Source organism: Salvelinus namaycush, chromosome 34, assembly GCF_016432855.1.
Source record: "Salvelinus namaycush isolate Seneca chromosome 34, SaNama_1.0, whole genome shotgun sequence".
Taxonomy (NCBI): Eukaryota; Metazoa; Chordata; class Actinopteri; order Salmoniformes; family Salmonidae; genus Salvelinus; species Salvelinus namaycush.
In genome coordinates, this window is record NC_052340.1 from 41261789 (window position 1) to 41274631 (window position 12843).

Here is a 12843-nt window from a genome sequence, read left to right on the forward strand (position 1 = left end):
GTTAGCTAGTAACTAAAGTTAGTAAATTAGCTGGTCAACTGGGAAGAAACGACGTGTGGGCTAATGACAGCTATGGTACATTTCAGTAGTGAGACCGGTTTGTGTTTCCAGGAGGATTAACGAGAGCTTCAGCACATATGAGGAGCGATTATTTTTGCATTTTTTGGAGGCCAACGAGATAGCTTACGACCGTAGAAGAGCGGTGTTTTTATCAGCCGTTGGTTCAAATACATTTACGCTGCTGAAAGATTTTGGTAGCGCCGAAGCAGCCGGGAGAGGCTAGCTCATTTCAGCTCTGAGAGACTTTTATGCTCCAAAATGGAACGTGTATGTTTTTTGGAATAGGAAACAGTTGTTCGGGAGAGACGTTAGCTGAGTATATAGCATCGCTAAAGGGACTGGCGGCTACATGTGAGTTTGGGGCTGCACTAGAGGAACAACTGAGGGAACAGCTAGTTTATGGAGTTGCCAGTAAGGAGCTGCGTGGCAAGATGTTAAGCGTGGCATACTGGGAGAATTGAACACGGGCAAAAGTATTTGGACATTGTCAACAACTTGGAGTGCACAGCCCGGAGTATGCAGAAATTCCAGCAGACACCGACATCAGTTGAGAACCGATTAGTTGACCACAAAACGGGAGGGGCATCGACCTGGATCCGACAGGGAGAAACAGTGGATGTCAGACCAGAGGGGGGAGACGTCAAAGCCATGTTTCCGCTGTTTGGGGACAGGACATTCACAGCAGACCTGCCGTTACAAGGAGTTACAATGCAGAGCGTGCCTGAAGACTGGACATCTTGAAAGAGCTTGCAAGGGGAAAGTATCTGCGGGGAACAGCACATTTTCTAAGCAACGCTCTCAAAAAGTGCACTCTAATCTAGTAAAGGGGTTAACAGATCAAGTTGAGGAGGCAGAACTGCTATCGTCTGCAGGCTCCAGCACAGTCAGAAATCACCAGTCAGAAAAGGACTTGGGACTTTTTACTGTGTGTAGTGATCGTGAGTATGTGAAACCTTATATGGTCATGGTGAGATGTAACGGGGGAAAAGACAAAGATGGAGGTAGATAATGGGGCTGCCATGTCTATTATCTCAGAGACAACAGCAGATTTAAAGAAGCATCAACTGCAACCATGTGATGTTGTTTTGAGAAGTTACTCAGCTCAGCCGATTCACTTATTGGGACAGCTGGAGGTTAAAGTGAAATGAAACCTCTATTAGTGTCAAAAGCGGAGAGTCCTACACTAACGGGGGATGAATTGGATTCAGCACCTCATATTCGATTGGTGAAGAGTGAACCATGTGTCAGACACAGTTGCGCAGGTGTGCGATAAATATGCGGAGGTGTTTAGTGGTGAACATTGGTGTGGTAAAGGGAGTTAAAGACTAAGTTTTGTAAGGCTAGACCTGTAAGGCTATACCTGTATAGCTAGACCTGTATGGCTAGACATGTATGGCTAGACCTGTATGGCTAGACCTGTGAGGCTAGACCTGTAAGGCTAGACCTGTGAGGCTAGACCTGTGAGGCTAGACCTGTAAGGCTAGACCTGTAAGGCTAGACCTGTATGGCTAGACCTGTGAGGCTAGACCTGTGAGGCTAGACCTGTGAGGCTAGACCTGTAAGGCTAGACCTGTGAGGCTAGACCTGTGAGGCTAGACCTGTATGGCTAGACCTGTGAGGCTAGACCTGTGAGGCTAGACCTGTGAGGCTAAACCTGTGCCTTATGCACTCAGAGAGGCAGTAGACAAGCAGCTTACAGAGCTAGAAAAAACAAGGAGTGATCACACCCATAGAATACTGTGAACGAGCAGCACCAATAGTTTGCGTTCCAAAGACAAACAGGGGAGTCAGATGTGGACAAGTACGCCTTACCAAACACCCAGGACTTGTTTCCTACTTTAGCCTGAGGTAAAACAGTTCACAAAGTTAGACCTTACAACAGACCTACCAGCAAGTGGAGGTAGAACAAGAGGCAAAGCATTTCCTGACTATAAACACGTTGAAGGGTTAATACCAGATGAATAGACTGCCAGCTGTATTCCAACCTATTATGGACCAGGTCTCACAGGGTTTACCTGGGGCTGTGTTGCTTTCTAGATGGCGTTCTTATCACAGGGAAATCGGCCGAGGACCACTTACAGAACGTAGAAGCAGTGTTAAAGAGGATGCAAGAACGTGGGTTTAAGAGTTAACAGGGACAAGTGTGCATCTTTTCAGTCTAGTGTCACTAACTTAGGTCATAGGATAGACAAACAGGGGCTATATCCAGGATAGACGTACAGGGGCTACATCCAGGATAGACGAACAGGGGCTATATCCAGGATAGACGAACAGGGGCTACATCCAGGATAGACGAACAGGGACTATATCCAGGATAGACGAACATGGGGCTACATCCAGGATAGAGGAACAGGGGCTATATCCAGGATAGATGAACAGGGGCTACATCCAGGATAGACGAACAGGGGCTATATCCAGGACAGACGAACAGGGGCTACATCCAGGATAGATGAACAGGGGCTATATCCAGGACAGACGAACAGGGGCTATATCCAGGATAGATGAACAGGGGCTATATCCAGGATAGACAAACAGGGGCTATATCCAGGATAGACGTACAGGGGCTACATCCAGGATAGACGAACAGGGGCTATATCCAGGATAGACGAACATGGGGCTACATCCAGGATAGATGAACAGGGGCTATATCCAGGATAGATGAACAGGGACTATATCCAGGATAGACGAACAGGGGGCTACATCCAGGATAGAGGAACAGGGGCTACATCCAGGATAGAGGAACAGGGGCTACATCCAGGATAGACAAACAGGGGCTACATCCAGGATAGAGGAACAGGGGCTACATCCAGGATAGACGAACAGGGGCTACATCCAGGATAGAGGAACAGGGGCTACATCCAGGATAGAGGAACAGGGGCTACATCCAGGATAGACGAACAGGGGCTACATCCAGGATAGACAAACAGGAGCTACATCCAGTGCAGGACAAGACTGAAGCCATAGCAAAGGCTCCAGTGCCAACTAACGTGACAGAACTCAGAGCGTATCTGTCTTCTACACCTGCATTGCTTGCTGTTTGGGGTTTTAGGCTGGGTTTTCTGTACAGCACTTTGAGATATCAGCTGATGTACGAAGGGCTTTATAAATACATTTGATTTGATTTCATGATTTCCTTACCTACTATGGCAAGTTCATGGAGAATCTCTCTATTCTCATCAAACCTATGACAGAGCTCCTAACAGAAAGAGAGACCTCGGGTGTGTTCAGAACAATGTCAGCCGGGCATCTGAAACAACGGAGACGCAGCTGTCTCCCTCCTCCGTGTTAGTCCACTATGATCCCACACACGCTAGTAATATTGGCTTGTGATGCCTCACCATAACGGGGTGGGTGATGTCATCTCACACATGATGCCTGACGGTAGTGAGAGGCCTATTGCATTTGCTTCACGCAATCCAAACTATCGAGTGTCATCTTTAGATGTACTTCCCATTTTAGCGAAGAACATCGCCAGGGAAACTACCAAGGACAAAAGGGTTTGGCAAAAGTGAAGTATTTCACACTGACAGGGTGACCTAACCATGTTACTGATCCTGAACTAAAGCCTTATTGGCTGAGAAGGGATGAACTCACTGTAGAAAGTGATGGTGGGTTATGGGGTATGAGAGCGGTGGTGCCGGGCTACTCTTACAGAGGGACCTACTGAGCTCACCGTAGGAAGTGATGGTGTGTTATGGGGTATGAGAGCGGTGGTGCCGGGCTACTCTTACAGAGGGACCTACTGAGCTCACTGTAGGAAGTGATGGTGTGTTATGGGGTATGAGAGCGGTGGTGCCGGGCTACTCTTACAGAGGGACCTACTGAGCTCACTGTAGGAAGTGATGGTGTGTTATGGGGTATGAGAGCGGTGGTGCCGGGCTACTCTTACAGAGGGACCTACTGAGCTCACTGTAGGAAGTGATGGTGGGTTATGGGGTATGAGAGCGGTGGTGCCGGGCTACTCTACAGAGGGACCTACTGAGCTCACTGTAGGAAGTGATGGTGCGTTATGGGGTATGAGAGCGGTGGTGCCGGGCTACTCTACAGAGGGACCTACTGAGCTCACTGTAGAAAGTGATGGTGCGTTATGGGGTATGAGAGCGGTGGTGCCGGGCTACTCTTACAGAGGGACCTACTGAGCTCACTGTAGGAAGTGATGGTGCGTTATGGGGTATGAGAGCGGTGGTGCCGGGCTACTCTTACAGAGGGACCTACTGAGCTCACTGTAGAAAGTGATGGTGCGTTATGGGGTATGAGAGCGGTGGTGCCGGGCTACTCTTACAGAGGGACCTACTGAGCTCACTGTAGGAAGTGATGGTGGGTTATGGGGTATGAGAGCGGTGGTGCCGGGCTACTCTACAGAGGGACCTACTGAGCTCACTGTAGGAAGTGATGGTGGGTTATGGGGTATGAGAGCGGTGGTGCCGGGCTACTCTACAGAGGGACCTACTGAGCTCACTGTAGGAAGTGATGGTGTGTTATGGGGTATGAGAGCGGTGGTGCCGGGCTACTCTACAGAGGGACCTACTGAGCTCACCGTAGGAAGTGATGGTGCGTTATGGGGTATGAGAGCGGTGGTGCCAGGCTACTCTACAGAGGGACCTACTGAGCTCACTGTAGGAAGTGATGGTGTGTTATGGGGTATGAGAGCGGTGGTGCCGGGCTACTCTACAGAGGGACCTACTGAGCTCACTGTAGAAAGTGATGGTGCGTTATGGGGTATGAGAGCGGTGGTGCCGGGCTACTCTTACAGAGGGACCTACTGAGCTCACTGTAGGAAGTGATGGTGTGTTATGGGGTATGAGAGCGGTGGTGCCGGGCTACTCTACAGAGGGACCTACTGAGCTCACCGTAGGAAGTGATGGTGCGTTATGGGGTATGAGAGCGGTGGTGCCGGGCTACTCTACAGAGGGACCTACTGAGCTCACTGTAGGAAGTGATGGTGTGTTATGGGGTATGAGAGCGGTGGTGCCGGGCTACTCTACAGAGGGACCTACTGAGCTCACTGTAGAAAGTGATGGTGCGTTATGGGGTATGAGAGCGGTGGTGCCGGGCTACTCTTACAGAGGGACCTACTGAGCTCACTGTAGGAAGTGATGGTGGGTTATGGGGTATGAGAGCGGTGGTGCCGGGCTACTCTTACAGAGGGACCTACTGAGCTCACCGTAGGAAGTGATGGTGTGTTATGGGGTATGAGAGCGGTGGTGCCGGGCTACTCTACAGAGGGACCTACTGAGCTCACTGTAGGAAGTGATGGTGTGTTATGGGGTATGAGAGCGGTGGTGCCGGGCTACTCTTACAGAGGGACCTACTGAGCTCACTGTAGGAAGTGATGGTGCGTTATGGGGTATGAGAGCGGTGGTGCCGGGCTACTCTTACAGAGGGACCTACTGAGCTCACTGTAGGAAGTGATGGTGCGTTATGGGGTATGAGAGCGGTGGTGCCGGGCTACTCTTACAGAGGGACCTACTGAGCTCACTGTAGGAAGTGATGGTGGGTTATGGGGTATGAGAGCGGTGGTGCCGGGCTACTCTACAGAGGGACCTACTGAACTCACTGTAGGAAGTGATGGTGCGTTATGGGGTATGAGAGCGGTGGTGCCGGGCTACTCTTACAGAGGGACCTACTGAGCTCACTGTAGGAAGTGATGGTGCGTTATGGGGTATGAGAGCGGTGGTGCCGGGCTACTCTTACAGAGGGACCTACTGAGCTCACTGTAGGAAGTGATGGTGGGTTATGGGGTATGAGAGCGGTGGTGCCGGGCTACTCTACAGAGGGACCTACTGAGCTCACTGTAGGAAGTGATGGTGTGTTATGGGGTATGAGAGCGGTGGTGCCGGGCTACTCTACAGAGGGACCTACTGAGCTCACTGTAGAAAGTGATGGTGTGTTATGGGGTATGAGAGCGGTGGTGCCGGGCTACTCTACAGAGGGACCTACTGAGCTCACTGTAGGAAGTGATGGTGCGTTATGGGGTATGAGAGCGGTGGTGCCGGGCTACTCTACAGAGGGACCTACTGAGCTCACTGTAGGAAGTGATGGTGTGTTATGGGGTATGAGAGCGGTGGTGCAGGCTACTCTACAGAGGGACCTACTGAGCTCACTGTAGGAAGTGATGGTGTGTTATGGGGTATGAGAGCGGTGGTGCCGGGCTACTCTACAGAGGGACCTACTGAGCTCACTGTAGGAAGTGATGGTGTGTTATGGGGTATGAGAGCGGTGGTGCCGGGCTACTCTACAGAGGGACCTACTGAGCTCACTGTAGGAAGTGATGGTGTGTTATGGGGTATGAGAGCGGTGGTGCCGGGCTACTCTTACAGAGGGACCTACTGAGCTCACTGTAGGAAGTGATGGTGTGTTATGGGGTATGAGAGCGGTGGTGCCGGGCTACTCTACAGAGGGACCTACTGAGCTCACTGTAGGAAGTGATGGTGTGTTGGGTTATGGGGTATGAGAGCGGTGGTGCAGGCTACTCTACAGAGGGACCTACTGAGCTCACTGTAGGAAGTGATGGTGGGTTATGGGGTATGAGAGCGGTGGTGCCGGGCTATTCTACAGAGGGACCTACTGAAGGAGCTACAGGAAAACCACTGGGGCGTGGTCAAAATGGCAGGTCTTGCAAGGAGCCCCTTTTGGTGGCCCAGGTTAGACTCAGACATGGTATACATTCTGTATACATCTGGTGCTTCTTTGGACACCGTGCTAACAACTCCGAACGAGTTTCAATGCCATACAACACTCCTTCCGTGGCCTCCAACTGCTTTTTAAATGCAAGTAAAACTAAGTGCATGCTCTTCAACCTATTGCTGCCCGCACCCTCCCGCCTGACTAGCATCACGACTCTGGACGGAGTCCCATAGGGCGGCGCACAATTGGCCCAGGGTTTGGCCTGGGTAGGCCGTCATTGTAAATAATAATTTGTTCTGAAATTACTTGCCTAGTTAAATAAAGGTAAAATAAAATAAATAAATAGCTTCTGTCTATAAACGTGAGCTGCTCAGTATGTGTTGATAGTCCTTTCTAACCGCACGGTTTTTGAAAGATAAAACGTTAGCCATCGAGAACTACGAAAGTTTTACTACTTTTCTCAACAACATTGATGCCCTGAATTTAGCTGTCGACAGATCAGTTGAAAAAAAGTGATGGGCTACTTTCTGCCCACGCCACAATCAGTGTGAACTGGAGTGACTTGACAGAACGCTGACCAAACAAGGTGTAAGCAACAAACAAACAAAGTTAAATGGGTTAAATGGTTCCAGTCTGCCGTGAAGCATTCATCAATGTATACGGGTAAGAGTCTAGCTACATCTTCAGATATTATACGTTTCTAATCCAATCAGCAAAATAGTTTTCATTGCAAGTTAAAGCATACTGTTAGCTAGCTAGCGAACGTTAGCTTGGTGGCTCGCTGGCTAATGTTACATGTATAATCTGTGTAGTAATATTATTTAAATCAGAAACCCATTTGCATTGCTAGTTATAGCCTAATGTTAGCTAGCTAGCTAACATTGAACCTAGTTTGTTGACTTCGGCTACCTGCAGATCCATACTACAGCTACGACAATGTTTGTATTGGTAGTAGTATGAGTTGAGATTATGCCAGTTTATTGTTTAGTTAGCTAGCTAGCTACATGTCTAAACAAAAGGTGTGTCTGAGGGTGATTACGGCCATCTACTGTATTTCATGAAGATGTGTACATATCTTGATAATAGTGACCCAGGCAGGCAGCCTAGTGGTTAAAGCGTTGGACTAGTAACCAAAAGGTTGGAAGATCGAATCCCAGAGATGACAAGGTAAAAATCTGTCGTTCTGCCCCTGAACAAGGCAGTTAACCCACTGTTCCTGGGCCGTCATTGTAAATAAGAATTTGTTCTTAACTGACTTGCCTAGTTAAATAAAGATTATATTTAAAAAAAAGGTGAGGAGTGGTCATAGCATTTCTTTCACATGACCCATCAATTTTGACAAGTGTGTCTTGGTAAGCGTCATCTAATAATTATAAAATATTTATAAAATATTTTTATCTGGACAGTTTCTGTTTTTGATATTTCTACTATGCCAGTAAACCCACTTCACTGTACCGTTTACACCTTCTGTATCCTGCGCATGTGACAAATAAACTTAGATTTTATTTGATATAGTGTGTGTTTACCAGAGACGGTAATGTGAAGAACAACAGGACCTGCACCAAAATCAGATTAGGATCCAGGACTAGATAATGATAAGGACTAGATAAAGTGTATTTTTACCTGAAGTTTTTTCTTATTGTAGGTTACTACTTTCACCACTTTTAGTCTCGAAATCTTTGGTTGTTGTTTACTACACTACCTTACTCCCTCTTTTTAGCACATGGCCTCACATGTGAATCCTTAAAGAGATGGGTGAGGCTAAGGCTTAATAGGTTGGGAACGATGCTGAATGGGTGTAGACAAAGATGAGCTCTGCAGTAGGTGTACCAAAACATTCAAGGGACATTTTCTCAAAGTGAGGACACAAGTTTATCAACTTTTAAAGCAGAATTACTTTCCCATTGTTCCTCAACTGCAGTTTATGATATACAATTGTCTAGCTCTGAGTCTCTACTTTTATCTAATGTCAAAAACACCATTTCAAATTTTGTTACATATGACCGAATCGAGGCAGTCAGTAAAGTTGTTTTCTGTGGCAGTAAAATGTTTTAAGTGCTAAATCAATATCTGATCAATATCTGGATTATAAACATTGTAAAAGTTTGGAGAATCTTCATCCATTGTCCAACTGTTGCATTTATTAGAATTGTTTATGACCGTTGCAAATGTAATTGTTTATTTAGTCCCAAATCCATGTATTTCAGTGTCTATGACTGCCATATGGGTATTGAAAAAAACTTGAGCTATACCTAACCTTAACATCTCAATCAACTGTTGTGCTATTGTATGTTTACAGGATTTGAAGGAAAAAAAAATGTAAACGATTAAAACTATTTGAAAAGTAATTCACTGAAACTGGCCCATTAGTGTCTATGACAATATCAACATGTTGCTAACTGAATTGAGTCCGACCCTGTAGTGTACAGTCTATCTCTAACCAGTTCTCCACTGGTATGTACAGGACCATCATGACAAAGGATTAGGGTTAGCGTGGACAGTGTGTTCTATCTAACCTGTTCTCCTCAGGTATATGCAGGGCCATCATGACCAAGGTTTAGGAGTAGTGTGTTGTCTCAGGGTTAGGGTTAGCGTGGACAGCGTGTTGTCTCAGGGTCAGGGTTAGCGTGGACAGCGTGTTGTCTCAGGGTTAGGGTTAGCGTGGACAGCGTGTTGTCTCAGGGTCAGGGTTAGCGTGGACAGCGTGTTGTCTCAGGGTCAGGGTTAGCGTGGACAGCGTGTTGTCTCAGGGTCAGGGTTAGCGTGGACAGCGTGTTGTCTCAGGGTTAGGGTTAGCGTGGACAGCGTGTTGTATCTAACCTGTTCTCCTCAGGTATATGCAGGGCCATCATGGTGAGTGGTTCGGTACACTCCACCATCCAGCCCAGCCTCTCGCTGACCCTGCCGACCTCTGGGTCCAGGAAGTGGTTGGGCATGCGGGACCAGATGACGGGGGTCAACATCTGGATGTCCAGCCGGGGTGGGCACTGGGGCACTGGGTTCTTACGCTCACTACGGAACATGGCTGCCGAGATGGGCATGATGTTCTGAGTAGGAGAAGAAGACATGACGGTGTTATGGTCAAAGACATCTCAATAAGGGGAGTGGTTTTCTGGTAGGAGAGCAACAAGACAGATCAAAAGAAGAAGAGAAGAGAACACATTGAAACGAGGAAAAACGGGGGTTCAGGAGAGACTACAGCAGTGGAATGGTCATTATTAACAGGAACTCATACTGAGGGGTTCAGGAGAGACTACAGCAGAGGAATGGTCATTATTAACAGGAACTCATACTGAGGGGTTCAGGAGAGACTACAGCAGAGGAATGGTCATTATTAACAGGAACTCATACTGAGGGGTTCAGGAGAGACTACAGCAGAGGAATGGTCATTATTAACAGGAACTCATACTGAGGGGTTCAGGAGAGACTACAGTAGTGGACTGGTCATTATCAACAGGAACTCATACTGAGGGGTTCAGGAGAGACTACAGCAGTGGACTGGTCATTATTAACAGGAACTCATACTGAGGGGTTCAGGAGAGACTACAGTAGTGGAATGGTCATTATTAACAGGAACTCATACTGAGGGGTTCAGGAGAGACTACAGCAGAGGAATGGTCATTATCAACAGGAACTCATACTGAGGGGTTCAGGAGAGACTACAGCAGAGGAATGGTCATTATCAACAGGAACTCATACTGAGGGGTTCAGGAGAGACTACAGCAGTGGACTGGTCATTATCAACAGGAACTCATACTGAGGGGTTCAGGAGAGACTACAGCAGTGGAATGGTCATTATTAACAGGAACTCATACTGAGGGGTTCAGGAGAGACTACAGCAGTGGAATGGTCATTATTAACAGGAACTCATACTGAGGGGTTCAGGAGAGACTACAGCAGTGGAATGGTCATTATTAACAGGAACTCATACTGAGGGGTTCAGGAGAGACTACAGTAGTGGACTGGTCATTATTAACAGGAACTCATACTGAGGGGTTCAGGAGAGACTACAGCAGTGGAATGGTCATTATTAACAGGAACTCATACTGAGGGGTTCAGGAGAGACTACAGTAGTGGACTGGTCATTATCAACAGGAACTCATACTGAGGGGTTCAGGAGAGACTACAGCAGAGGAATGGTCATTATTAACAGGAACTCATACTGAGGGGTTCAGGAGAGACTACAGCAGTGGAATGGTCATTATTAACAGGAACTCATACTGAGGGGTTCAGGAGAGACTACAGTAGTGGAATGGTCATTATTAACAGGAACTCATACTGAGGGGTTCAGGAGAGACTACAGCAGAGGAATGGTCATTATTAACAGGAACTCATACTGAGGGGTTCAGGAGAGACTACAGCAGAAGAGAAAAGAGAAAGGTGTAGTTCAGAGAATAGGACAAGGTCAGACTTGTGAGTATGGAGTACTTTAGGATGAGGGAGTGGAAAGAGAGGAGGAGGATGATATTGAGGAGAAGGAGCAGGAGGTTGTGGAGAAGGAGGAGGAAGAGGAGGAGAAAGAGGAGGAGGAGGATGAGGAAGGAGGAGGTGGAAGAGGAAGGAGGAAGAGGTGGAGGAGGAGGAAGAAGGAGGAGGAGGAGGATTCTGACCTTGAGTTTCCCCAGCTCCAGCTGTACCATGTTCTGACTGGAGGGCTGGACGAACACAGCAGGAAACAGCTTTGTGTTGGGCTCCACCTGGAAGAAACAAAATACCTCTGTCAACAACAACAACAACAACCCCAGTCATCCTCAGTGACATAGCCAACATGTGCATAGGAGTCTCACCACACACACACCTGATACTACACACACCCACACAAATACACACACACCTGATACGACACACACCCACACAAATACACACACACACCTGATACGACACACACCCACACAAATACACACACACACCTGATACGACACACACCCACACAAATACACACACACACCTGATACGACACACACCCACACAAATACACACACACACCTGATACGACACACACCCACACAAATACACACACACCTGATACTACACACACCCACACAAATACACACACACCTGATACGACACACACCCACACAAATACACACACACACCTGATACGACACACACCCACACAAATCCACACACCTGGTAGAAGGTGTTTATCTCCTTCCCATTGGCTGTGAATGTCATGAGGCCTGTTGCCAGGTCGACCAGGCAGCCAACCACAGTGTCCTCCTGGCTGAACCTGGCCTGCTGGGAGCTGTTGCCGAAGTCTCCTCCCCACACCATGTAGCAGTTACTATGCTTCATACTGTAGACACAGACCAGTTATAACCTGTTATTAGCATCCATAACCTCTCTGCCCCAGTTACTATGCTTCATACTGTAGACACAGACCAGTTATAACCTGTTATTAGCATCCATAACCTCTCTGCCCCAGTTACTATGCTTCATACTGTAAACACAGACCAGTTATAACCTTTTATTAGCATCCATAACCTCTCTGCCCCAGTTACTATGCTTCATACTGTAAACACAGACCAGTTATAACCTGTTATTAGCATCCATAACCTCTCTGCCCCAGTTACTATGCTTCATACTGTAGACATAGACCAGTTATAACCTGTTATTAGCATCCATAACCTCTCTGCCCCAGACCATGTAGTAGTTACTATGCTTCATACTGTAGACACAGACCAGGTATAACCTGTTATTAGCATCCTTAACTTCTCTGCCCCAGGTACTATGCTTCATACTGTAGACACAGACCAGTTATAACCTGTTAATAGCATCCATAACCTCTCCTCCCCACACCATTTAGCAGTTACTATGCTTTATACTGTAGACACAGACCAGTTATAACCTGTTATTAGCATCCATAACCTCTCTGCCCCAGACCATGTAGCAGTTACTATGCTTCATACTGTAGACACAGACCAGTTATGACCTGTTATTAGCATCCATAACCTCTCTGCCCCAGAACATATAACAGTTACTATGCTTCATATTGTAAACACAGACCAGTTATAACCTGTTATTAGCATCCATAACCTCTCTGCCCCAGACCATATAAATCAAATGTATTTATATAGCCCTTCTTACATCAGCTGATATCACAAAGTGCTGTACAGAAACCCAGCCTAAAACCCCAAACAGCAAGCAATGCAGGTG

The 12843-nt window shown here is 47.4% G+C and overlaps 1 protein-coding gene across 1 annotated transcript in view; it reads right to left on the bottom strand.

Moving 5' to 3' along the window:
* Nucleotides 1–12843, bottom strand: part of ryr1b (ryanodine receptor 1b (skeletal)) — a 261073-nt gene that overhangs the window by 170091 nt on the left and 78139 nt on the right. The window contains exons 33-35 of the mRNA XM_038973731.1: nucleotides 11818–11983; nucleotides 11298–11384; nucleotides 9508–9734 (exon numbers count right to left, since the gene is read on the bottom strand). Of these exons, the coding sequence (XP_038829659.1) occupies nucleotides 9508–9734; nucleotides 11298–11384; nucleotides 11818–11983 (480 nt within the window). The remainder of the gene's footprint in view (nucleotides 1–9507; nucleotides 9735–11297; nucleotides 11385–11817; nucleotides 11984–12843) is intronic.